Source organism: Mustela nivalis, assembly GCF_964662115.1.
Source record: "Mustela nivalis genome assembly, chromosome: 10".
Lineage (NCBI taxonomy): Eukaryota > Metazoa > Chordata > Mammalia > Carnivora > Mustelidae > Mustela > Mustela nivalis.
In genome coordinates, this window is record NC_139029.1 from 95,643,101 (window position 1) to 95,669,743 (window position 26,643).

At 47.1% G+C, this 26,643-nt stretch overlaps 2 protein-coding genes and 1 long non-coding RNA gene across 6 annotated transcripts; 1 reads left to right on the top strand and 2 right to left on the bottom strand.

Moving 5' to 3' along the window:
- Positions 1-1,754: 1,754 nt before the first annotated feature.
- On the bottom strand, positions 1,755-6,109 carry ANKRD34A (ankyrin repeat domain 34A). Of its 3 annotated transcripts, none has more exons than XM_082685152.1 (3): positions 5,645-6,109; positions 4,782-5,357; positions 1,755-4,244 (listed from the first exon to the last, which is right to left on the bottom strand). In XM_082685152.1, exon 3 carries the CDS (start codon positions 4,126-4,128, stop codon positions 2,596-2,598), a length of 1,533 nt encoding a protein of 510 aa, XP_082541278.1. In that variant the 5' UTR covers positions 4,129-4,244; positions 4,782-5,357; positions 5,645-6,109; the 3' UTR covers positions 1,755-2,595. The 3 variants fall into 3 exon arrangements, with proteins under 3 accessions (XP_082541278.1, XP_082541279.1, XP_082541277.1); XM_082685153.1 differs by adding an exon at positions 4,617-4,680 and having other exon boundaries at positions 4,782-6,109; XM_082685151.1 differs by having other exon boundaries at positions 4,782-6,109.
- POLR3GL (RNA polymerase III subunit GL) lies at positions 3,731-17,005 on the top strand. 2 transcript variants are annotated; one of them, XM_082685155.1, is made up of 9 exons: positions 3,731-3,942; positions 6,967-7,131; positions 13,741-13,908; positions 14,224-14,353; positions 15,185-15,253; positions 15,598-15,654; positions 15,883-15,956; positions 16,088-16,201; positions 16,505-17,005. In XM_082685155.1, the coding sequence occupies exons 3-9, from the start codon at positions 13,783-13,785 to the stop codon at positions 16,589-16,591; spliced, it is 657 nt and encodes a 218-aa protein (XP_082541281.1). In that variant the 5' UTR covers positions 3,731-3,942; positions 6,967-7,131; positions 13,741-13,782; the 3' UTR covers positions 16,592-17,005. The 2 variants fall into 2 exon arrangements, with proteins under 2 accessions (XP_082541281.1, XP_082541282.1); XM_082685156.1 differs by having other exon boundaries at positions 3,807-3,942; positions 7,007-7,131.
- LOC309841755 lies at positions 16,731-18,663 on the bottom strand. Its single transcript, XR_014299293.1, has 2 exons — positions 18,094-18,663; positions 16,731-18,006 (listed from the first exon to the last, which is right to left on the bottom strand). It is a non-coding gene; the product is annotated as an uncharacterized lncRNA (long non-coding RNA).
- Between the last annotated feature and the right edge of the window lie 7,980 nt (positions 18,664-26,643).

A 26,643-nucleotide genomic window follows, 5' to 3' on the forward strand; every position in this document is an offset into this window, starting at 1 on the left:
TCTATGCCAATCACCAGAGACTGGGCGGGAACTGGAGGGCTCCAGCTCTACCATAGGCAAATCATTGAGAAGGGCGGAGGTTCTGGGCAACCAATTGCAAAGAGAAAAAGCGATACTCTTTATAAGAGAGAAGCTTATGTTGGGCGCTTTTTCACAGTCCTGTGGGGAGTACTGGAAAGCAAGCCAGACCCCTGGAACGAAGCTTGCAGTGGGGCGGGTGGGGGCGGGGGGGCGGTTACTAAAGGCGGGGGAAGGACTGGATGTCAGGCTGAGGAGAATTGTAGACAGAGTAAGAGGATTTTTGGGATTATTTGTCTGACGACTTCATTTCATGGATGGAGATGAGGAAATAGATAAGTTACGGGACTTGTCCAAGATCACATGCAATGGGCGGTGGAGCTAAAACAAGGAAAGAATACATTTAATGACCATATGCTTACTATATGTCGTGCACTGCGCAGTATACTTTAGTGCATTGTCTTATTTAATAATCACAACGACTAGATTTTATTATTTTACAGATAAGGAAATGGACACTAAGAGAGGCTAGATAAATTGCTCAAAATTAAAGCTAGGAGATGGCAAAGAGGGGTTCAGACATAGGTCTTTTGATTCCCAATATTTTGATCTTTTCCTTATATCACACATCGTTAGGTAATTTTCTGATTTCACCTATTCTGATTGGGGGAAACCAAGAGAAAGAGTGGAATGGGCTGTTCCCTTACCTCCCATTAGAGTGAGGAATAATAAGAATATATGCAGAAAGAAAACTGAGAAGTCTAGGGGGCAGATTAAGACAGTTACCCTGTTCATAACTTGTTAGGCTGGGTTTTTCAGATTACTCTTATACACACATACACACACAGATACATACTACACATCCTTTGTCAGTTAACCATCATGCCATTCTTACTTAGGTGAGGTTATACTACTTTTCTCTCTCTTTCCTCCCTCTGCAGTGGCTCAGGATGGGGAAAGAAAAGTCAGAAGTAGAAAAAAAAATGGGGGCACCTGGCTGGCTCAGTCAGAAAAGCATGCTACTCGTGATCTCAGGGTTGTTAGTTCGAGCCCCACTTTGTGTGTAGAGCTTGCATAACTAAAAGCTTTTTTAAAAAAGAAGTAGAGGGGGCCTGGGTGGCTCAGTGGGCTAAAGCCTCTGCCTTCAGCTCAGGTCATGATCCCAGAGTCCTGGGATCGAGCCCCGCATCCCATGGAGCCCCGCATGGGGCTCTCTGCTCAGCAGGGAGCCTGCTCCCCCCCCCCCCCGCCTGCCTTTCTGCCTACTTGTGATCTCTTGTTTGTCAAATGGAAAAAAAAAAAAAGAAGAAGAAGAAGAAAAAGAAGTAGAAAAAAAATGGATGAAATGCGCTTGGTGAGATGAAAAATTAGAACCGCCAGGAATGGTCATGAAATAAGAAGCTTGAAAGAGGGTTAGTCAATCTATCGGGATACATCTGTTGATGGTGGAGGGAGGTAATTTGTGTAGAAGGTACTTTTGTAGAAATCTTAAGTCAAAGAATTTAAGGATAGACATAGGGGAGACTGAGTGAACTGAAAGCCTGTCAAATGCCTTAAAACCTTCAGGACACAGGACACTTGTCTTTTCTTCTGCAACCACAGTTGGTCAGTTGGTCTCCAGCAAGGAAGTGGATGGAACCTCTAAGTATCCCCTAGATCATTAGAGCTGTAGTTAGCATCACCCTCCCTCCCCATTCCTCATTCCCCAAACCCTCAGGCAGAAGTGACAAACCAAAGACTTCTGAACACATTTATTTGATATGTCAAGTGGAGAGAGGAGTGATTTAGGGTTACTCCCCACTTCTACCTGTGGGGGTGTTCATAAGCTCAGACAGAAGAGCAGCATAGAGCCCATGACCCACTCCTTGGGAAAATGAGACAACCTGCTGTGTTGGTTGGGGGAACAAGGTGGGAATAAAAAGCAGGAAGTTGAGAAGTAAAGCTGAGAGCCGGAAGGGCAGCAGCAGAACTGAGGCTGAGGATTGCTGCAGGAAAATCCCAAGGAGGGTGAAGAAGATATCCTGAAAAGTGGTTAGGGCTGGAAGCAGGATGTGAACAAGGAGCCAGGCCTGGAGAGAGAAGCAAGACCTACACAACGGGATGGGATATCCAGGAAGAGGGTAGAGTGTGCAAAGTCATGAACGGGCTGTTGCAGGGCTTAACATGGAAAGCAGGGAATTGCCTCTGCAAAAGGGCAAAGAGATTGGAGACTAACCGTAAGTAGGGTTTTCTTACTGCTTCTGAACGAATGCAAGTGACTTTGGGACCCACTTGGGGCCCTAGCACAAGTGGCCCTGTGTGTGCCATTTCTATGGCTGGGTACACAAGTATTCCCATATGCATGTGAAGTGACCAGGACATGAATGCATGTGTCTATGCCCAGTAAAGAGAGTACTTACCCTTCACTGCGAATAAGAGTACTGTGCTTGTGGACACTTTTTTTACTCATGTGTGCGTGCACCGTGCCCAACAGCACATGCAAAAGACCCCTATGTCCGTGGTGTGTGTGTGAGTTGGTTCTCCCACCTGTCCCATCAAGGTCCTGATCCCCACCCTCCTTGGTTCCTCTCACTCATCTCAGCGCCCTGGCTCCCCTGGCCCGCCTAGACTCTGGAAGCCCCCTAGCAGGCGGATCTGCTCAGTCTGCATTGAGTGGCGCCTCACCAACTTGCGTTTGGTCCTAGGAGAGCCTGGCGCCCCCGCCTGGGGAGGGGCGGGCAGCGAAGGCGCCCGACCTCCGGGCTGGGGGCGAATATCGGGAATGGGAGGGTGGGGGCTGACGTTGAGTGGAGGCAGGAAACCAGGCCGCGTTTGCGCGATGTGGTCCAGGAGCAACGTCCCCGAGCCCCTCCGCTCCAGCAGCCCGGGACTCCGCCTCCGTCCGCTCAGCGGAGATACAGCCCCGGGCAGACTCTCCTGGGACTGGCGCGGGGAGGGAGCCGAGCCGGCTGGAGGGAGGGTCAGCGGGGAGGCGCTGTATCGGCGGCGCTCCAGGGACAAGCGGCTGCACTCCGGCGAGTCGGGGCAAATACTTCCGGGGGTATCGAGCTCCACCGACTCCATGCGGCTCAGTTTCTGCCTCAGCCCTGACGGCGGACCAGACTCCTGAGCTTCTGGCGCAGTGTTTCGGCGAGAGAGAGGACCCCCACCCGTCACTTTCTCCGCCCACGGGGGCGGATCCTCCGGACCTTCAGTGCTGTGACGCCTGGAAAGACGGGGTCGACCGGTCAGGGTCAGGCCGTTGAATTCCGCGGTCAGGCGCTCGATCCCCGGCCTCCCTTCCGCGGGTGGGACTGGTTGAGGAGGGGCCACTAGGCCCCAGGGCTCGGAGTTGAGCCTTTTGAGTGGTTTTGGAGGGTGACGGGGTGGTTTGGGGAGCGGCTCAGAAGGGGAGGAGTCATCAGGGGGCTTAGGAAGAGGGAATTCGAATACGTCCCGCTTCTCCTCTTCTTCCTGAGCGCGAGGGGATAGCAACCCCCGTCCTCCTCCTCCTCCTTCTCCTCCACCTCCCCCTCCTCCTCCTCCTCCTCCTCCTGCAGTCTGCAGTTGGATTTCGGAAGGCGACGTGCAGACCCCGGGGCTAGGAGGAGCGGGAGCAGGGTCCTCCACCCCCGGGGACGGTGGGGAATTGAGATACTGCCGTGTCTTCTTGGTTCCCGAGGGCGAGGTGTCGGTGGTGATGATGATGACCTCGGTGCCCTTGGCCTTACAGGCGTCCAGCAGCGTGGCAAGAGTCTCGCGGTCCCCACGGTCCAGGGCGTGAACAAGCGCCGAGGCGCCCGCGTGATCTCGCACAGAGGGGTCTGCACCGTGGGCAAGGAGCAGCGAGGCCACGGCGGCGCCCCCACCCCCGGCGCAAGCGTGCATCAGCGCGGTGCGCCCCAGGCGGTCTGCGATGTTGGGGTCCGCACCTTGCTCCAGGAGGTAGCGAACCATGCGCGCCTTGTTCTGGGGGTCGTCGTAACGGGCCCGACAGGCCGCCATTAGTGCAGTCTCCCCCTGGGCATCACCCTCATTCACGTAGGCGCCTCCCTCCAGAAGCAAACGGGCCAAGCGTAGCTTACCCTGACCCACGGCCCGAAGAAGAGCGTGGCCCTCGGTGTGCAGCATAGCTGCGGCAGGGGCGAGAGCACCAATGGAGCCGGGACTGGGGCCCGCCGAGGATGTCTAGGGGCGTGGGGGTGGTGGCTGGCGGAGGCCTGAGGGCTCAGTGGCGAAGTCAATCCCTGCAAGAAAGAGAGAGATCTTATTGACGGATTCAGGCAAGGAAACTGAGGCACCGGTGGAAGGAGACGGCGTGGGGAGATCTCCACGGCACTATTACTTCCTCTAACTCATGCCTTTGAGCCGCCCCGGCCCCCCAGCGCATGCCTGAGAAGGTGGGAAGGTGCACCCGCATTGAAGGACGAGCGCGCGTGCAAATGCGTACGTGCACGCGCAAAGATACCGCAACCCCACCCTCACCCCACGGCTTATCAGACCTTTCCAGCATCCCCCTTTTCTTATCCGCACTTGGAATACCCCTTTCTAGGATGCTGAACGCCACCCACCCACACACATGCACCCATACATTCACACACATAATTCCCATTCCTAACCTCTTTTAGGTTGCCACAGCCCCAAAAACTGAATGGGGGGAGGGAAGCAGCTTGCGTTTGGGACCTAAAACGGGTGGGGGAGAATTGGGGGGTTTCTTTTGCCCCTGCTATGTTCCCCATCACTCCTTGCTCTTCCCCTCCCAGGCTGTGCGCCCAAATAGATACCTGAATTTCCGCAGGATCTCCGCGGGGCCAGGACTGAGGCCAGGGCCATGGGGCAGCCTGGGTGGCGGAGCTGGGTTCTCGGGGGCCCACATGGCGTGGGGAGGGGCACTCGGATTCCCTTGGTGTCAGTATCTGCGCCCGGGCACCGAATCCTGGTCCCTCCTCCCGGTGCGCCCCGGGCAAGGCGCCGGCTCGGGAGGAGAGAAGCTGGGGGGGGGCGGGGGGGCGGAGCTCTGCCTTGCTATTTATAGCCTAGTCTCTGCGGGTGGGGGCGTTGGGCACCAAACCGTTCCCCCACCCATGCACACATAAAGCCCCAAACCCTAGAGGCTCCAATCCTGACTTCTCTTGCTCAGCCGACCTCCCCTCAGCCCCAACAAACCTAATGTTTCTAGGAGACTCCTCCGCGACTCAGACTGGGACCATCCCAATTCTTCGCTGAGCAGAGCCCCATTCTCCGCGATAGTTGTATTTATGCGCGCCTATGCGCCGGCTCTGACCTGCCACAGGTCAGAGCACATGGCACACTGTGCAGAGGCGGAGAAAGGCGATTGAGATCCACAGCCGGAGTCCATACTGCGCAGAGAGAAGCAAGAGATCTGGCTGCCTTCTTGTAGTTTACATGTCAGGGAGAACTGGAGCCAGGCACAGCGGTACATTCCTACTCCACCTCCGCCCAAACGGAACACACAGCACACGTAAACTTGAACCTCAGATCCCTTGTACAGACCTCAGATAAGTATGAGGAGAATGGATATACTGGGTCATTTTTAGCTATACCAGGGAGCATTCCCAGATGCCTTCCTCCCCATATTCTTGGAGGGGGAGAGGGAGAGAGAAAAGGGGCAGAGAGAAGCGCGAACCTTGTAACCCATCCCTTTCTCATTGCATCTCTTTACACTCCGTCTTGCTTAGACTCATTGTTTTTCCATGTTGCTTGAGGGTCTCTGTCCAATCGCTCCTTAAGTCTTCTCTCTGCCTATCTGTCGCAATCGTTATCGGTCTCTCGGCTGCCTGTCTCTGCCTCTCCTTGCCACCTGCCCTGTCTCCATGGTTACCATGCTTTCATCTGCATATTTTAGGAAGGAGTTTGTGTCCAGCTGGAAGGCATGAGGGGAAGTGGAAGATGAGGAAAAAAATCCCAAGGATTTGGAAAACTCACCTGATATAATTCAGACTGGAAGCCACCAGACAAAAGATACTAAAAATAGTGTTTCTGGAGAAGAAGGGGGAGAAATATTGCAAGGAAGCTACCCATTTGCACCAGCTACATTTGTTGGACACCAGCTATATGCTAAGTACTTCACATATGTTATTTCAAATCCTCAGAACAATGCTGTAAGATAGGAATCTCCTTGTTATCTCTTGTTATAGATGAAGAAACTGAGACTTACTAAAGTTAAGCAAGTTCTCCAAAGCCTCACAGCTTTGTTTCTGTCCTTTTCCAAAGACTGGGCACTTGCCACTACACCTATAGCCTTCCAAGTCCAGAGGCTTCACTTCCAGGGCCATTTTCTCAGACATGTAGGACAGTCTTGACTGACTCCTAAGTTTTATCACCACTCTGAATTATTCTCTCTTCCCATTTCTGGGGTTGTTTTTGTGGGGTGTGTGTGTGTGTGTGTGTGTGTATGAAAGTAGGATTCCTCTCCACCACCACCCCTCATCCACCCTCACCACCGTGCCCCCCTTCACCAAGGGCTAGGAAGAACTGAAAGGCAAGCGAAAATGCAGGAAACACTGGGCTCCTGTCCTGCCACAACTCTGGTTCTCTGATTCCTAATCCTTCCTTCCCCAAACTTTCCTCCCATCTTCTCATAGACATGGCAGCAACCCACAAAGAGGGGAAAAATAGAAAAGAAGTATTCATTGGTGGTGCTGGAGGGAAGCCGTGTAGGATTAGAGGGAAGGTTGGAGTAATGGAGGGGCCAGGCTGTGAAGCCTGAGTCACAAAAAGACTGATCCTAACGAACAACCGTTTCATTTTTCTGTGGGAGCTTCCTCAACAGAGTCTCTCGGTGAGATCTAAGTATCAGGTTCCGTCTGCGGACTCTCGCTAGCCAGCAGATCCCCCATCTGAGATGAGGTCGGAAAAAACCGACCCCTGGTTGATTTTCCTTCGCGCCGCCGCCTGCTTCCCAAACCCGGGTTCAGGTTGAACTCTCCCCCTCCCTACGTCTCCTAGGCCTTCAAGTGGGCGGATCTCCCTCCTCGTCTTCTCCTAGATTGGCCGGGAGAACTCACCAATGGGGAGCTCTGAGAGGCGGGCCTACAGCGCCACCAGCAAGAGGAAGACCAGCAAATTTCAAGTTGGCTGCGACGAGGGCTCCGCGTGGGGGAGGGGCAGCAGGTAAGGCTCGGTCCGGGTGGCCCTGACCTGGTTCTGTCCCACATCTCCCGAACTAGTTCACCAGGGCCAAGCTGCGAAATAGAAAACGCTTTCCCGCAGCCTGTTGGATCTAGCCCCCTCTAGTTTCCTACTCTTTCCCTTTCTCTCCAGGGCTCCCATTGCTGGACTGATTATATACCAGAAAACTGCAGTTTTTCTTTCGTTCATAGAGGAGAGAGATTAAAGCACAAAGTGAGGAATGCTCACTCGTATCTCTGACTGTTTGCTGTGGCATCAGTTTCCCTGGAATCTATTCCTGTTATTCCCTTGTCTAAGAATCTGACAAACTCCTGTTATCTATCAGGAGTTAGTAGAAATATTACCTCCTACCTGTAGCTTTCCTGGACTACATTCTTCTTCTCCTTCTAGCTCCCCCTCCCCTAAAGAATTAACCGTTCCCCAGTCTGACGATAGTGTTTTATGCATATCTCCGTTAGAGCCCTTAGTGGGCTCTCTAATGTTTCTGTTCTGAGAACATAAGGTTTTGTAAGCAGGTTCTTGTACTAATAGGAAGTGCCCAATAAAGGTTAATTGAATCGAATGGATTGGGAAGGCAGAATTTAAACTCCTAACGTAATTGGGGAACAAGTAATAAAACACAAAACACAACACAATATCTAATTAAGATATCTTAAATTAGTGGCTTGTAATATAATTGCTCCCACAGTCAAGAGAAGGGAGAAAGCTAGGAGGAGTGGGACAGTAAGGGGAGACTTGATGAATCACAAGGTCTCAAGTTTGGAAGAGCTCTCAGAAATCATGTATTCATTCATTCGTTCAACAGATATTTATTGAGCACCTACTATATGCCAGACATATGCTAGACAATGGGGATCATAGTGAATCCTCTACTTTAGATGTGCATCCTTCATCTGATAAACTGTATTTAGTAAATTGTTATCCAGCTTCTGTTTTAAAGAGGACTCCCTCTTTCACTTTGCAGGTCATTCCATTTTTGGATATTTGTTCCTCAGTTAATATCCAACAAATATGCTAGACAAATATATAGCTCAACAAAATGCATTCCTCACTCTCGTTGTAAAAGAGAGGGACCTATCCTGATTAAGAACATGGATTTGAGGGGCACCTGGGTGGCTCAGTGGTTTGGGCTGCTGCCTTCGGCTCCGGTCATGATCTCAGGCTCCTGGGATCGAGCCCCGCGTCGGGCTCTCTGCTCCGCAGGAAGCCTGCTTCTCTCTCTCTCTCTCTCTCTCTCTCTCTGCCTGCCTCTCTGCCTACTTGTGATCTCTGTCTGTCAAATAAATAAATTAAATCTTAAAAAAAAAAAAAAAAAGAACATGGATTTGAATTCCAGTAGCATTCTTAAAAATAAAGAAAACCATCCCTTATGGTTTCTGATTAAAGAAGTAATATACATTTATTCTAGAAAATTGTGGGAATACATTAAGGTGTAAATCAAAATGCCTATTATTCTAGAAAACTTGGAAACACATAAAGGTATAAGTCAAAATGCTTATTATTTAATGGCCATGATCTAGTGATAACCATTATTATTTTTTTTTAATTTTTATTATTTTTTTATCTGACAGACGGAGATCACAAGCAGACAGAGAGGCAGGCAGAGAGAGAGAGGGAAGCAGGCTCCTGGCTGAGCAGAGAGCCTGATGTGGGGCTTGATCCCAGGACCCTGGAATCATGACCTGAGCCGAAGGCAGAGGCTTTAACCCACTGAGCCACCCAGGTGCCCCAACCATTATTATTACTTTAATACTTATCCTTTCAATTTCTTTTCTGCATACATATATATGTATATACGTGTGTGTGTATGTTACATAAATCAGGCTATACAACAAATACAATTTTATATCATCTTTCCCTCCACTTTATACTGTGAACATTTTTTTTCCTTTTAAATATTACTTGAAGTCGGGACGCCTGGGTGGCTCAGTTGGTTAAGCAGCTGCCTTCGGCTCAGGTCATGATCCCGGCGTCCTGGGATCGAGTCCCACATCGGGCTCCTTGCTTGGCAAGGAGCCTCTGTCTCTGCCTGCCACTCTGTCTGCCTGTGCTCGCTCTTTCCCTCTCTCTCTCTGACAAAATAAATAAAATCTTAAAAAAAAAAAAAGATTAAAAAAAAATATTACTTGAAGTCATTTTTCTTTCTATATAATAGTCTAAAATGGATATTTGCTTTTTTTTGACCATTCGTTGTTCATTGGGCCATTTAGGTTATTTCAGAAGTTTTGCTCCCATGGATAGCTCTATAACGACCATCCTTGTATTTACAAATCTGATTATATATATGATGATTTCTTTGCACAGATTTTTTTAAGTAGGGTTATTGGATTAAGGATATGAACATTTAAGAGGCTGTTGATTCAAATGACCAAATTGTTCCAAGTTGCTCCCCTGACAGACTGTGTATAAACAAAATCCTTCCAGTCAGTTATAAGAAGGTCCATGTCAAAAAAACTGGCAGCCTGATTATCTATTATGTCTTTGTAAATTTGAAGAGTGGTTTTATTAATCATTCTTCTGTCAATTACCTATTCATGTCCTTTGCACATTTATCCTATTGGTATGATTTTTTTTTTTCATTTGGATTTCCATGAGTTCATATAGTAAGGGTTAACTCCTTGTCATATTTATGATAAATATAGCAAATCCTAAATATTAGAGTGCTCTAGGCCTCAGTCTCTGGATCTCTTCTTTTCTCTGTTCACATCTACCCCATTCGGCATTCCACCCAGTCTCGGGTGGAAAATAAATATTTGTTATTGGTAACTCTACGAGAATGTAAGCTCCATTTCAAGTCTTCGGGCACAGCAGTTTTTGTTTGTTTTGCTCACTGCTATATCCCTAGCACTTGGAATAGTGCCTGGCATATAGCAAGCACTCAGTGAATATTTGTTGACTGAATTAAGATGGTATTATTATTATTATTATTCCCATTTGTAGGTGAGGAAACAGGTTTAGAGATATTAAATTCATTGCTGGAGGTTGTGCAGCTGGAAATGACAGAACTGGAATTCAAATCCCTGTTCTTAACCACTACATGTACTGCCTTTCTGGAATTTGATGTAGTGGGTTTTCTGTATGTTTTGTTGAAACCTGCTTCTTAATAATTTCCACCAGAATACAGTTACTACAGTGAGTACCATGTATATGAGATGTTGTTTGGGAGAAGGAGAGTACAAGGATGACCTCTAGGGAGGGTTGACAGTAAGGAAAAGCAGTTTGGGTCCAGATCATAGAAGAACCTTAATATCCCCAAGAAGTTAGACTCAATCACAATCTTAAATAGAAGAGACACACCGTACCTTCCTGACCTGAGTTTGGTAGAGATGGGCAGTTTGTAGTTTTCCAATCACTAGTATATTGCCTCAGTTAAGCAAAAATATTGTCTTCTTTTTACACCATATCCTTGGAGGTCACTTGGTTAGTATCTGGAAATGGAGTTCGATTTGTCTAACCTCAAAGCTCACAGACTTTTCTTGACTCCTTACTGCTTTGCATCAAACCAGCTCCCATCCCCACTGCTAGAACTGTGTATGTCAGGTGGAAAGAAACCTAAACCATTGGTTAGAGTGTCCTTTCCCTTGAAAGGGCCTGAAGACATGCTCACAAATTCGTTCTCCTTCTCTAGTGTTTATGAGACATTCTTTCCCCCCTAATATGCTCTCTCTCTCTCTCTCTCTTTTTTTTAAGATTTTATGTATTTATTTGACATAGAGAGAGAGAGTGAGAGATAGAGAGCACAAGCAGGGAGAGTGGCAGGCAGCCAGGCAGAGGGAGAGGGAAAAGTAGGCTTCCTGTTGAGCAAGGAGCACCATATGGGGCTTGATCCTGAAGGCAGCCACTTAACTAACTGAGCCACCCAGGTGCCCCTTAATATGCTCTTTCAGTCAGTTCACAGTTTAATCTATTAACTGACAGCCATTTTTCCTCACGTTTTTTGCTGAGCCTAAAACTTTCCAAATTCCTCAGACACACATTTTCCACCCTCTCCTTCCTGCTACTTATTATTAATCTCATCTACTATTCTGTTGCTATATTTCTAAATTATTTCTTTTATTAAAAAAGCAATATTCAGGGGTGCCTGGGTGGCTCAGTGGGTTAAGCCTCTGCCTTTGGCTGGTGTCATGATCTCAGGGTCCTGGAATGGAGCCCCGTAGCCCTCTCTCTGCTTAGCAGGGAGCCTGCTTTCCCCTCTCTCTGCCTGCCTCTCTGCCTACTTGTGATCTCTGTCAAATAAATAAATAAATAAAATCTTTAAAAAAAATTAAATTAAAAATTAAAAAACAATATTCAGTATAGAAAACAAACTTTAAAATATACGTAACCCCCCCCCAAAAAAGCCCTACCAATCCCATCACCTCAGATTAGCCAATATTAATTTTCAATGTGTATCCTTCAAGAACAACTTTTTTTAAAAGCATAAATGTATATGTATATATAAAAAATTTATATGCGCGTGTTTGACAAAATAGATAACCTTATTCATATTTCTTTTTTTTTAAGATTTTATTTATTTTTATTTATTTATTTGACAGACAGAGATCACAAGTAGGCAGAGAGGCAGGAGAGAGAGAGGAGGAAGCAGGCTCCCCGCTGAGCAGAGAGCCCAGTGTGGGGCTCCATCCCAGACCCTGAGATCATGACCTGAGCTGAAGGCAGAGGCTTGAACCCACTGAGCCACCCAGGTGCCCCTTATTCGTATTTCTTTTTTCTTTTTTTTTTTTTTAAGATTTAATTTATTTATTTGACAGAGAGAGATCACAAGCAGGCAGAGAGGCAGGCAGAGAGAGAGGAGGAAGCAGGCTCCCCGCTGAGCAGAGAGCCCGGTGTGGGGCTCGATCCCAGACCCTGAGATCATGACCTGAGCCGAAGGCAGCGGCTTAACCCACTGAGCCACCCAGGCGCCCCCTTATTCGTATTTCTAAATCTTTTTTTTTTCACCAACTAGGGCATTTTGTTGAGCCGCGTATTTCTTGTTTAGAGTATTTGTTGGATATTAATTGAAGAACAAATACCCCAAAAGGTAATAACTTGTGAAGTAAGATAAGCAATCCTCTTACTAAAGATGGGTAAATAGAAACTATATAACAATTTACTAAAAAAAAAAAAAATCAATTTACTAAATATGGTCTATCATATCATGTGAGCATGTCTTCAGGCCCTTTCAAGGGAAAGGACACTCTAACCAATGGTTTAGGTTTCTTTCCACGTGATATACACAGGAAGTATACATGTCTAGAGTAGAGGATTCACTATGATCCCTGTTGTCTAGCACTGTGTCTGGCATATAGTAAATGCTCAGTAATTATTTGTTGAATGAATGAATACATGATTTCTGAGAGCTCTCCCAAATTTGAGACCTTGTGATTCATCAAGCCTCATTTCACCATCCCATTCTTTCTAGATTTCTCCCTTCTCCCATCTTATTAAGGGTATATACCCTTACTAGCAACATAATTTAATATTGTTGATGTTGACTTGGTCACCAAACTAAAGTAGTGTTTGTCCACGTTCTCCACTATAGAATTACTCTCCCCTTTCCTAAGCTGAATTAGACAAAATTCCCTATATATAGTCTACACTTAGGGAGTGGAAGGTTATACTCCCCTCTTCAGGGTAGAGTTTATATAATTTATTCAGAATTCTACATGAGAAGTTTGTATTTTCTCCTCCATGTATTAACTTACTTATTTATTTATATCAGTGTAGACTCATGGATATTTGTTTTATACTTTGGGGTTATAAGCTAATACTGCTTTATTTTATTGCTCAAATTCTTCCAGCTTTGGCCATTGGGAGCTCTTTTGGTTGACTCTTAGGCCCTTTTGAAATAGCCCCACCAATGTATGTATGTGTGTTGTTGTTTTGAGTACTTCTTTGCTTTCTGGCACTAGAAGATGCTCCCTGCTCCCCTTATGTATTTTCTGCCCCAGCCCTAGAATCAGCCATTTTTCTAAAAAGATGTTCCTTTTGCTGGAAAATGGTATTGGAAACCAAAATCTGGGTGCTAGGTGTGCTCTTTGTCACTGGAATATCATTTCTTGCAAATTTCATCTTCATTTGGTAACTTTACCTTCTAACCTATCTGCCTCTGACTGGCCCCTCAAAATCGATAACAAGAAGCAGAGTTCGGTAGCCAAGGGTCTAATCACTTACCCCCTTTTTAATTTTTACTTGAGAAAGAGAGAGAGAGTAAGGGGAGGTGCAGAGGGAGAGAGGGAATCCAAACAGACTCCCCACTGAGCAAGGAGCCAATGCAGGGCTCCAGCTCATGACCCTGAGATCATGACCGTGAGTTCATGACCTGAGCCGAAATCGAGTCGGACGCTTAACCTACTGAGTCATCAGGCACCCCCACTTTCCCATTTGTCCTACAGTTACACTATATTGCAATTATCTATCCTGTAGGACCATGTCTCATCCATGTCTGTACTTCCAAAAATATCCTGCCTGGTACAGTGCAGCCTACCCCATCAAAATATGTTGAATTACACTGGCTATTTGGGTCCTAAGGGGAAAATATTGAGTGTCTTATACCTCTCTGGCTGCCCATGATTCTACTATACTTTTCATTTTGTTTGTTTTTATCAGGTTTTTCTCACTGGATCACTGAATACCCAGGCCCCCTCCACCATGGCCAGTCGGGGTGGGGGCCGGGGTCGTGGCCGGGGCCAGCTGACCTTCAACATGGAGGCTGTGGGCATTGGGAAGGGGGATGCTCTGCCCCCATCCACCCTTCAGCCTTCTCCACTTTTCCCCGTGAGTATCTTCTCCCCTTGTGTGCCCCTGGCTGACTGTATATGAGCCTGGATTCCTCATGGGCCAGCATAAAACTCAGCTTGCCCCTTCCTGTTTCTATGCTTTCAACTCACATGGGATGTTTTCCAGGCAAAGTAGTTTCTTATACCCCCAACTCCTCAGCTCTCAAAATGCTGTGTCGTTCCCCCCATTTTTCTCTGGACTTCTGGTCAGTGGGAGCATTGGATTGAATTGGGGGGAAAGACCGTTCTAGGTTTGTACTCTAGTGTTTGTTTTGTTTTTTCCCTGAACTGACCACTGCCCCTGCTTCCTTAGCCCTTGGAGTTCCGCCCAGTACCTCTGCCTGCAGGAGAGGAAGGGGAGTATGTCCTGGCACTGAAGCAGGAGCTACGAGGGGCCATGAGGCAGCTCCCCTACTTCATCCGGCCAGCTGTCCCCAAAAGAGGTCAGTTGGAATGCTACCATCATGTTCTGAATGCCTTTCATGAGTAGTGCCCTGTACACAGCACCACTGGGGGGCCAGAGAGGCCAGAAGACCACCGAAAGCTGACTATTTAGCTGGGGAGATCATAAAAATTACCCCTGTATTTGAAATTTATCCATGGTTTGTTCTGAGTCTCACGACAGTCTCACAACAGTAGGAGATTAAGCATCACAGTGCTCATTTCATAGGTATGAAGGGAATATATCAACATGGTTGACAGGTTGGATATTACAGGCATCAAACAATCAGAAAGGAGGCTGATGCTGGGTGTGTGAGAAGCCCTCCTAAGGTTAGCAGGATTCTGGAGAGGTCAGGGAGACCAGGAGGGACCAAAGAAGGGGAGTCACTTGGGAGGCTTGGGATAGTGGATATTTACCAGCTGGTGTGGAAGTGCAATTTTGAGGTTACTGATAAACAGTGCTTTCCAGCTGAAGCCTTAGAAGCTGAAGCTCAGAGGGATGAAAGACTTGCCTGGTAGCCCCATTAACTCCACAAAGAGTCCAGAGAAGACTGAAACCCTGATCTCTTGCTCTTTAGTATCCCTTCCTTTCCATACCTCTCAACATGGCTGTGCTTTTGGGTTAAGGGAGATGTATTACAATTTGGGGTGACCAAGGGACAAGGTAGAAGAATGTTGAAGGTCCTCATGGAAGCTGACCCGCCCCCAGGTTCTGGGTTTGGGGTGAAGGAACAGACAATGCCTGAGCATCAAGTGGGCTGGGCCCTCAGGAACAACCCTGTTCTAGGGCTCTGAAAGGATAAAACTTTGACCCTTGGCCTCTGACCCCTCAGATGTGGAGCGTTACTCAGATAAATACCAGATGTCAGGGCCGATTGACAATGCCATCGACTGGAACCCTGGTAGGTGGTGGGCCCGTTCATTTACTGCCCTTGTTTAAATCCTCAAGGTGCCACAAGCCACCAACCTGTCTACCTTTCTCTGTCCACCCCCCACTCTATTCAGTATTTACAAACTGGAGTCCAAGATGTGTTCCAAAACCACTCTCTGACTCTATGTGGAAACCTATTAAATAGCCCCGCTTTCTGGAGGTTTCCAAGACACAGTTTTGTTTAAGTAACTATGACCCAACTAATCCCTTCCTTCCTCACCATTATTCTGTCTCTTACCTCTCCTTTTAAAACCAGTTATTCATAGGATACCCCAGGCAGGGTCTTATTGACGTTTACATTCCCACTGTTCCCAGATTGGCGACGTTTACCCCGGGAGCTAAAGATCCGAGTGCGGAAGCTACAAAAGGAACGTGAGTGTATCTGGGAAAAGAAATTTCCTTCACCAGCTGGAGGGCCCCGAGGCAGTTGGTGGTCTTGCCTGCCCTCCCAGTTCCAACCCACTCCACCCACTATTGTAGCTGGATGCCATGGTGGCCACATGAGGGCAGCAGAGTGACATCATCTCTGGGAGAGGGTGTGGTAGAAAGCTAATAAGGAAGTTTGCTCTCTGATGGTTCACCTTTTGATTCCTTGACCAGGGACCACCATCCTAATCCCCAAGAGGCCCCCTAAGAACACAGAAGATAAGGAAGAAACAATACAGAAACTAGAGGTAAGGGGGAAATGTGCATAGAGACCACCTGGACCCCGGACTCATTGCCTGTCCTTTGGCCTCTGTGTGCTTCTTTCTTTCTCTTCTCTGAGCGGAGTCTGAGTTTCTCCTTCTGCTCATCTCCACATAAGACCCTGGAGAAAAAGGAGGAAGAAGTGACTTCAGAGGAAGATGAGGAGAAAGAAGAAGAAGAAGAGAAGGAAGAGGAAGAAGAAGAGGAGTATGATGAAGAAGAACATGAAGAGGTGAAGGGGCTCTCCTTCCACCCTCAGTCCCCATGTCTTCCTCATCAGCTGTGGGGGTCTCAACTCCATCCACCAGCGATGTTCTCTCTAGAGGGTTGGAGAGCCAAAGGAGATGTGTCCCAGAGGATTGTGCCCTCCACTTCATGTGTCCCTAGGGTCTTCTCAAGAGCAAACTGCAGCCAGAAGGGACTTCCCAGGCCTGGAATAGTTTCCTGGGGAGGGGAGGGGAAAGGCCTGACACACTGGGAGGAAGGAAAAAGCTGAAAGCAAGCCTGACTTGGATTTCTATTTGTTCTGTTTCAGGAAACTGATTACATCATGTCATATTTTGACAATGGAGAGGACTTTGGGGGTGACAGTGATGACAATATGGATGAGGCTATATACTGAAAAAGGACCCTGAACAGCACCCTGGGCCTTTGGATCTTTTTTTGATTTAAGATACAGAGAATAACTGTCCCTATTATTTGGTTTTGTGGACAGGCAGATCATTTGCTGAGAGCCCAGATGAACTGTTTGGCCCTGGGGATAGGAATGGACAATGCTGACAGCTAGCTCTCTTTTGTACCCTTCCCCTCCTGCCTTCCGTGTATCACCTCTGATAGCTTGGGCAAAGGGCAAAGGACCAATGGCTTAATTGTATAAAAGAAAGAAAGGAGGGTCAAAGAAACACTGGCGTCATTGGAGCTGAGACAGCTGAACGTATGTCCCCACCCACTTTCTTATAGTGAAAGATAACTGGGAATGTGTGCAATTAGGAGGAATAAGACCAGCTTTATATTTTTAAATAAAATGTTTTCATCCATCTCTCTGTGGAGGGTGAGGCCTGGTGGGAGAGGCCTGGAGGAAAGAAGGGAGTGCCTAGCTGGGCCATTCTTTCCTGACACATCAGAGCCCACCGTGACACACTGGGGGTCACAGCCTTCCTGTCCTTTACCCCTCACCTCCCACTCCCTTGGTGGGACACATACTCCCAATCTAGCCCTGCCAGGAAACAGTCAGGAAGTCATAGAGGAGGCTGAGGCTGCGCAGAGAGAGTAGTAGAGACCAGCCCATTCCCTGAAGCTGGCGTCTGAGCCTCTGGTCCCTTGGACCATGGGACGCCTGGGGATTGTCTCTTTTCACATGTGTTCACAGGAACATGGGCCCTCTCTTTCCCACACTTGACCTTGATCTTAGCCTTGTTTACAAGGAAAGATTACAGCTATTTTTGCGAGAGAGAGTCAAGAAAGCCAGGTGCAGGGAGGGAGTGGGGAGGAGGTGCTGATTCTTCCTCATTGTACACCCTCTTCCAGGCCCCTGGGAACCCCACATAGAAAGCTAGGTCTGTGCAAAGGGAACCCCCATTCTCCACTTCCAGAAGCTGCTTTGTGGCTGAGTTGCAGTTTCTCTTTTGATTCTCCCTTTGTGGAATTTAGTTAGCCTTTCTTACTCCCTTCTTGGAGTAGAGGGGGTAGGCGGTATTGCTTTACAGGAAGTAAAGAGGGTGGGGAGGAGGGGAGTGACTTAGGGACACTCACAGCTCGGAGAGATGCTTTCTCGCCCACACAGCTCTCCCTGGGGTGAGGTCACTTCCCTAGGCTCTGATTGGCTTCCGATGTAGCCCTCCATGAGCTGATTGGCTTCAGCCACTTGCCATGCAACGGTCACGGGCGAGCTGCGTGTCCAGAATAGGGACTGAATAAGGAGGCAGGCACAGATAGCTGGCATGCTGTCATAGCGACCCTACTAAACATTTGAAAGTTATAAAGAGGGGACAGAAGAGAACCTTCAAGAAATTATCCAGCCATCTTCAGGCATAGAGACTGGCAGTCTCCTGTAAGATATTTCTGACCCTGTGGTAAAAAATGAATATGGGCTGTGACTCCATTGAGGGAAAGCACCTTGAAAGCCTGGTTTGTCTGTGGTAATAGGTATTAAGGTAGAGGCAGCCAAGAGAACAGAGAAAGAAGCAGGAATCGAAAGAGAACCATTCCAGAGTTATTGAGCAATTTGTGGTGATATGTTTCCTTTTCTAGCTCTCCAAGGTGTTAGGTGAATAGAATGGTGGGGGAGGGGCCCCGGGACCTGTCACTGGGGTTTCCCATGGTCACACTTAAGCCTGTAATTGTGGCTCTGGAGAAATCAGCAAGAAACAAATGTGAAAGACACTGAAAAATCTTTTGCCTCCTGTCCCCCTCTCACACATATACCAGTCCTAACCTGATTAACTGTATCTGTGTCTATGTTGGGGGCATAGCCATCCCCCCAGATCCCACCTAATGCCAGCCTAGGACCTTAAAAGAGTAGGAGCAAAGAAGATTCTAGACGAAACTGAGTAGAAGAGGACCGGGACACATTCCTCCCCCAACCACTATATATATGTACATCTTTTCCCATGAAATGGGAGAAAGGAGGGCAAAGGTTAGAGTGATCACTTGGGTTTGGTGGCACTGCCTCAAAAACAAAGCGTCAGAAAGATCAGACCATTCTTGGATTCTTTCCTATCTGGCGTCCTGCCACTCCTGGCAGGTGACCTTGCTCAACAAAGCCAGAGACACGAGATCTAGCAGCTTCCCCAGATTCCAGAACTGTTCCAGGCAGAGTTAGACCGTTTCCATTGACCTCTCCCCTACTTTCCATAGGTTCCATCATGCAGGCTGAAGCTGAAGCCTAAGGTCTAGTAACTAGTCACGACTGTTTATTTCTCTGGAGGACCAGCTGAGAAGTTAGAGGTTGAGGATCCATCTGCAGACATTTAGAGAGGACCCACAATGTGCTTGCTCAGCCCTTTGCTACCTGCCTGCTTATGTTGAACAGATCGCTCCCATGCCCACAGCCAGGACCATGGTGGCCTCAGGCAGGGTGGGTTCTCTGGCAAGAATCCTACCCTTCCCTGCTCTTCTGTTCCATCCTAGTAGCTCCTAGTGCCCTCCCACGTTGGGCAGGAAGCTTGAGAGTGGGGTCTGCAAACTACACAGGGACTCCAGTGGTTTGAGGGACAGCTGAATGGAAAACCTGGATGCAACATGTTACTTAGAAGATTGGAGACCCAAGAAAATTGGAAGGTCAGCGATCAGATGGATAGGGCGCCCATGGCTTAGTGAGGAAAAAGCAATTATTTCCAATTCATTTTTATTGCTACGTAAACTTTGAAAGGAAGGAAGGGTGGCCTGTAGGCATGGGCTGGTTAAGAACTAATACAAAAGGAAGGTCTGCCGTCTCCACTGAGCAAAGCACTAGTTATGGTCTGATGTTTATGGAGTTACGGATTATGGAATTTCACCACCCCACAGCCTTGTGCCCTTGGAAAAATCATGACAAGGCTGCAAGCCTCAAATGAGACAGAATTTGGATTAGCGATCCACTAAGAACACTTCAGGCTGACATTGATCCACCTGCAAGAGTCTAAATGGTTTTGAGAACAAAGGTTAGGACGTGTCCAGCTTTTCCTGATCTCATTCCATCCCCTGGATTTCCCCACCTATTTTCAGTCTGGGCAAGCTAAAGATACCTCAGGCATGCAGCCAGTCCTTTCCAAGAAACTGCCTCATCCCTGGCAGGTAACAGGAGGATCAGCAATTCTATCAACTATTGAGGGAGATGACAACCCCTGCATCACAGGTCAAGGTCACAATCTGCAGGTCAGGACTCACATCAAGCAGTCTGGAGAAATTTCTGACTGAGGAAGGGGCTGGTGGGGCAGGGCTTCTTCATCTCCCCAGACATACTATGTCTGGCCAGAGGACAGGGAAGAGACGTGAGCTAGACAAGAATAGCTCGGTTAGCTAACCTAGCCAGACCAGCAGTGCCCCTTCTCCATTGACCTTTCCCCTACTGAGCCTTACTATCTCCTCAAGGTCATTTGGGATCAGAAAACTGAAAATAAGAAGTTCTAGCATCACCTCAGAAAGCCCTTTGCTTTATCTCCAACAACTTAATTTGCTGTTTTGCATCCTAAAGGGAAGGGAAGTTCCCCCCCACATACACACACCCTAATGGGACACAGCCCTAACTGCAGGACCTGAGAGGCTAAGGACCAAGACTTTTAAGACCTTTTTAGGGTCCAAGGATTCCTCAGGCCCAGACCTGACTAACACAGGGAAAGGCTATGTCGCCACAACCTTTGGGTCTGAGACTGTTCCCCATTCTTAAACCCCTCCTCCTCCCTGGGTCCTCAGCTGTGAGATGGACTTCCCAAAACTTGGACCCCTGCCTCTCCCTGAATCTTCCCCATCCTGTGATTCCATTTCTCTTGGTACACAATGGTCAATGGGAAATATCCAATTCCTGTCTTTGACATTCTTTGTTACATTCAGGGCAGAATTGAAAGTACTGGAATAGGAGGGAGATTAGTTACCCCTGTCTTTGCCTTACCAAAGAGGGTGGGGGTAATAAACTCACCCAAGTCAGGAACACAGATCTGGGGTATTTCCTATCTTGGGGAGAGAAGAGATGAAATCCCATTTGGACAGGGAAAGGAACCCTGGTACTCATCCTCCTGCTCTTGTATGGCGGAAGATGTAGCCATTCTGGAAAGAAGATTCCCTCATATAAGGAGGTCAAGGCAACTCTTTCACTTCATTTTTCTGAGGCAGGGGAAGTAAGAGGAAATGAAACAAAGATGGGCTTGGTGGGAGAAAGGGCAAATGCTGACCAGCCCTTTTCTCAGCCCTCTCCTTCCTGTCTCCAAGACTCTCTCCTGGCCCCTAGACAATCTTTCCCGTCTGACCATACTTGGCTGCTGTTAGCCCCTCACCTCTCCCTTACTTGGCCTGGATCCTGTTTTGAGACTTGCTTTTCACCCTGAGCCACCATTCCAACACCTGTCCAGAGATGTCAGGGATGTCTACAAATTTCCCAGGAGCTGGCTTGGGCCAGGTCAGGAGGTATGATTTAGGGCCAGAAAGAGCTTATCACTCACTCATTCTTATTGTCTTTCATATTCTTTTCCTCTTGTTGATGCTCTCTCCGTGTCTTTTTTTCCATGTCTCTCTTTGCCTTGTGTCTTTAGCACTGTGGTGCCTAACTGGGGTTATTTATGGGTGATGTAGTGAGGAATATTTGGAGTTGCAGACAGTATATCTTCCAGTGTTTCAATTTAACTTTTAGGATCTGGTGGAGGAAGATAAAATTATTTTTATGCTACACCTTTGCCCTTTTAAAACACAAAATAGGTACTTCAACAGCATTTTTGGCTTCTGACAGGTGACTTTGGAGTGTTCCAGAAGCCCCAAGGGAAAATGGTTCCTTTTCCCTAATCTTAGGGGTCCCTCAGAGGAAATATTTGAGAAGCTCTCCTTCTAGGAAACAACTTAAGACAAACCTAAACACCAGACAGGAGTCAGGCAGGCATACAGGGGTGAAGCTGGGGAGTGTGATATAACAAGTAGTGGTGGAAGCTAGCAAATGAGAGCCTGCCTGGTCCCTTCAGCTCTCGCGGGTGGACGCCATGAAGGAATGTGGGCTGCTTGTTACCAAATATAATTGCTTTTTTAAGAGGAGCCAGAACAGTAGCTTTTAGTGAAATCTGATTTTTTAATCTTTACCACCCATTCAAATTTTTAGGAAGAAACTGTACTGGTTTCTAAACATCTGCAAGCTCATTCCACCAATGGCCCCCTGGTTTGCAGGCCCTGATCTCAACTAATATTTCTTCAACTTTCCAAAGCTGTATGAGACTCATTTGAGCTTTCAAGATCTCAAATTCTATTCCCAAAAGTTGAGGGCAGTGAGGTGCGTGAGGTTGCAAGTAAATTTGGAGCTCTCCTACAGGATAGCTTGAAGAGCTAGGACTGAAGAGAAGCCTCTGGGTACCACTGATGGGCTTCTTTCTCCAAGAAAAGCAAAGCAGGCTTTCGCCACAATCCTACCACCCTTTCCTTGATCTACAGAGATATGGAGCTAAAAATATCTTGGGGTCTTGAATAGAAAGTGAGGTCTCCTTAGAGTGAGAAGGTAAGACAGGCATGAAAAACTAGAAATGGAGTGAAATGGGAGAACAGGAGACAAAAGCAGGATTCACTGTGAATCTGGGTAGATGAAGGAGGAAGTCAGAATTTAGATATGTGAAGTGGAGAAGGAGGGTCTTTAGCCATAGAACCGTATAAGCGAAACATAATTCTCATGCCCCTGACCTCCACCTCCCCTCTCAACAACTGAAATCCTTCCTCTCTCCATCTGTCCAGAAAGTTAAAAATATCGAACCTGGACACCCAGCCCTGCCAGGACATTTCCAAGAACCCGTTTACTGACCCTTTGAATGACTTAGAGAGCTAATTAGCAGCTCCATCACACCAAGAAAGAATGAGAATGGACCTTGCTTGACATCCTAGGACTCAAGGCACATGAGAGCCACAATCCAGGACCCATGCTCTTTCTTTTTTTTTTTTTTTTTAAAGATTTTATTTATTTATTTGACAGAGAAATTACAAGTAGGCAGAGAGGCAGGCAGAGAGAGAGAGGAGGAAGCAGGCTTCCTGCTGAGCAGAGAGCCCGATGCGGGACTCGATCCCAGGACCCTGAGATCATGACCTGAGCCAAGGCAGCAGCTTAACCCACTGAGCCACCCAGGCGCCCCACCCATGCTCTTTCTGCCTCCTCCTCCTCCCATCACTCCCATTGCTTGGAGATGACCAATCAACTGGGAGTCAGAAAAATCCCAGCCTTCAGAGCCGGTTCATTATTTTCTCCTTACGGAACAACGGGCCCAGGAAAGAATACAGCAGGGCCAAGCCAAGGGAAAGGTCAAGACAGGACAGAAATAGATGAAATAGGCTAAACTGGACCTCAACAGAGGGCTCACCTCCACTGGGTTTGTGCCACTCAGTGTAGTCCAGCTCAGGAAAGAAAATCGAAGGAGAGGCATTACATTCAAATAAAGGAGTCTGCGAGTTCTTCATCAGGTCCCATTGTTTGCCCCGCACTCTCTGTTCCCCAGTTTATGATTTTATTTATTTATTTTTTTAAAAGATTTTATTTATTTATTTGACAGAGAGAGAGATCACAAGTAGGCAGAGAGGCAGGCAGAGAGAGAGAGGAGGAAGCAGGCTCCCTGCTGAGCAGAGAGCCTGATGCGGGACTCAATCCCAGGACCCTGAGATCATGACCTGAGCTGAAGGCAGCGGCTTAACCCACTGAGCCACCCAGGCACCCCAGTTTATGACTTTAAATGGTGGGAAGCTTTCTCCTGAACTTGTCTACTGAGAAGTTAAGAAAGCTCAATTAATTTCCAGAAAGTGATGGGGTTAATCCAGAGGCCTGTGAGGCACTCTGGAATTATGAGAGAGAAAACTCTAGGACTTCCTGAGCTATACCGTGCAATGCTGGCAGTGTTCAGAGGGCCTGTCCTGGTCCGAAGATGGGAGTTCCAACCTCTCCCCTACCACGATTAACTCCAGGCTGAGTCCGCGGCCATACATGGACCTCTTCTCAGACTGTTTTGTTCCCTTAACACAGGAAGGGAATCAAGAGGAGCAAAGAGAGAAGGGCTTACTTCTGCTCAGTCACAAAGGAGGGACCATTTTGGAGACATGCCTGGAACTGAACTAATCAGGGTGGTGGAAGATATGCCTCCTCTTTATTTTAGATAACAAGTGCTTGTTTGCCATTGTTCTAACACTTCACATTTATTTTTTAAATCCTGTCAACAGTCTTCTGAGGTAGGTATTATTCTTGTCCCCCATTTCACAGATATCAAACGGTAGCTCCAGAAATCTTAAACAAGTTGTCCAAGCTTGAACGGCTTGTTAAATGGTGGAATTAGGATTGGGGTTCAGATAGTTTGAATCCACACTGTATTATTTCTCCTAAATGGTATAGGAAGGCTAATCTCTGCACTTTTTCTAGGCTGTAGACTCACCTGTTGGGCCAGGACCTACAGTCCTGGGTCTGCAGCCCCTCTGCAGGCTGGTTTTCAACTTAGGAAATGGAAGTGAATGAGAGTAAGAATAGAGAATGGGACAAAAATGTCTGCTCTTCTAGTCCAGAACCATTGAGGTCAGGGTGCTTGGGACAGGGGTTCCAGCCATTGGAGGATCAATAAAGTATTTTCATTGTGTCCCTTACGTATTCCATCACCTAGACGTAGATAGTCTAAGGAAAATGCTAGGGAGGGTGGTCTATAGGTTGTTGAGGGAACTGGGCAAAGGATACTCCTTCACCCCACTCTGTACCTTTTGCAATCCTGTGTGATTGTTTTTGTTGACCAGGTGTTCAGACAGATCTTTCCACGCTTTCCCTCCCAGGGGCTTGACCCAAATCACACCCTTGTGTTTTCAGTCTGCTCAGAGGTATCAAGGTAGCCAAGGACGCTGGTTGTGGAAGTACCTGCACTTTTTTGTTAATTTTACTTTTTCTAGTTCTTTTCTCCCTTTAAATTATTTTCTTGCTCTCTTCTCGCAGATCTTCGTATACCAGATTGGACCTAATGAATAAATGATACTAAGAACTGGATCTCCTCTAATGGCTGTACATGTAGGTTTGGGCTCTTTAAAAAGCATGTGAGGGGGCGCCTGGGTGGCTCAGTGGGTTAAAGCCTCTGCCTTCGGCTCAGGTCATGATCCTGGGGTCCTGTGATTGAGCCCCACATCGGGCTCTCTGCTCCTTGGGGAGCCTGCTTCCTCCTCTCTCTCTCTGCCTGCCTCTCTGCCTACTTGTGATCTCTGTCTGTCAAATAAATAAATAAAATCTTTAAAAAAAAATAAAAAGCATGTGAGAAGAGCACAGGAAAGGTTGGCCCCAAATCTACCCAGTTAAGTGGAGAAACAAGTAGGCCAGTACCTAAGGAAGTGCACTTAAAGGAGCCTATATACAGCAAATGTCCTGAGGTAAGGTAGAAGTTGTGTGTAAAAGGCAAAAGGAAGTTAAGTGGAGCCTTTGGTGGTCTAGGGGAAGGGTGAGTTTCCTCTGAGTGAATAGCTTCCTTCCTTCTCATATTTTGCTACACTGTTCAGTATTGTCATTTAATACTAGTCACACACAGAGCTAATTAAATTTAAATTAATTAAAGAAAAATAAAAATTTAGCTCACCATCACGTTTCAGAGCTCAATTGCCAGTGGCCAATGGCTACTTGATTTAGTGAACATAGTTTCTATCATCACAGAAACTTCTATTGGACAGTGCTGAATTTGAGGCATTTCGGTAACAAGAGGAGATGCATATGCTGTGGCTGCTAAAGAATCAGATCTCTAGCAGAACTTAGGTGTAACTTATCTACCCTCTTCCTGCTATCCTCTTCTATCTTGCCCCATTAGCCAGCCATTTACTCCAACAGGCAGGCTTTCTCTCCGTCTCTCCCTCTTGCCCTCTAGCCTGCTCTGCTCCTTGCTCCACCCCTCCAGTCCCTGGAAAACAAGCTGCACAAAAAACTTTCCATCAACTTTGACCTAGTTTCCTGGTCAAATTCAGCGAAGAGAGGAGGAGCCACCAAACTCTCTTCATACAGGTAAGAAAAGGAGGCAGCAGAGGTAGTCTTAAAGGAGAGAGTCACCAGGACAACAGGAAGCTAGAGCCAGACACCTTGGGAAGGAAAAACTAAGAGCCAAGAGAGGAGAGCTCTTAAGATTGAAAGACAGATAACAAAGACTGAAGTGGGAAACAATCTTTTCAATCTAAACTTGCTCCTCAATTCACACTGATTTTATGAACTTCCAGGAGTCTGAGATTCGGAATTACCACGTGGAAGTCTACAGAAAAGCCAACCCCTAAATCCCCAGTTAAGGGCCTGGATTAACTGTCTGCAAAAGTTTAAATAAGCCAGAAACCAGAAAGTGCATTAACTTTCAAAGTCCCAGGGTTGCTCATCCTCATCACCCCTTTCAGAATAATAAAAATCATTTCAATTAGAGGGGGACTTGTGGTATCCATTTATTGTTATCACCCTATAAAGAAGAAATAGGTACTGCAGAAGCCTATCCTAAGGGATGAGGGTGGGGTTAAATATTCAGCAAACCATTTACTGAGTTAGGATAATGTGTTTCTTTGATAGGAACTGCAATAGAAACAGAAGAAATTGTAGCTGCCTTCAACGAATACTCATACATCTAAATCCTTCAGTCCTAAATAATTATCATGTCTTACTGTATATAAACCAGGTTTAGCTAAGAAACCCTAGGATGAAACCAAATGATAAAACAGGGAATCATAACCTTTCCTTTAAAACCCCCTTTCCAGGGGCGCCTGGGTGGCTCAGTGGGTTAAGCTGCTGCCTTCGGCTCAGGTCATGATCCCAGGTCATGATGCCAGAGTCCTGGGATCGAGTCCCACATCGGACTCTCTGCTCAGCAGGGAGCCTGCCTGTCTCTCTGCCTACACGTAATCTCTCTCTGTCAAATAAATAAATAAAATCTTTAAAAAAAAAAAAAAACCCTTTCTAATCTTAGTTCTGTGTATCTCAAGTGCTCATTTTATTTTCAAAAGATCTTATTTTTAATTAACCTCTATACCCAAGAAGGGGCTCAC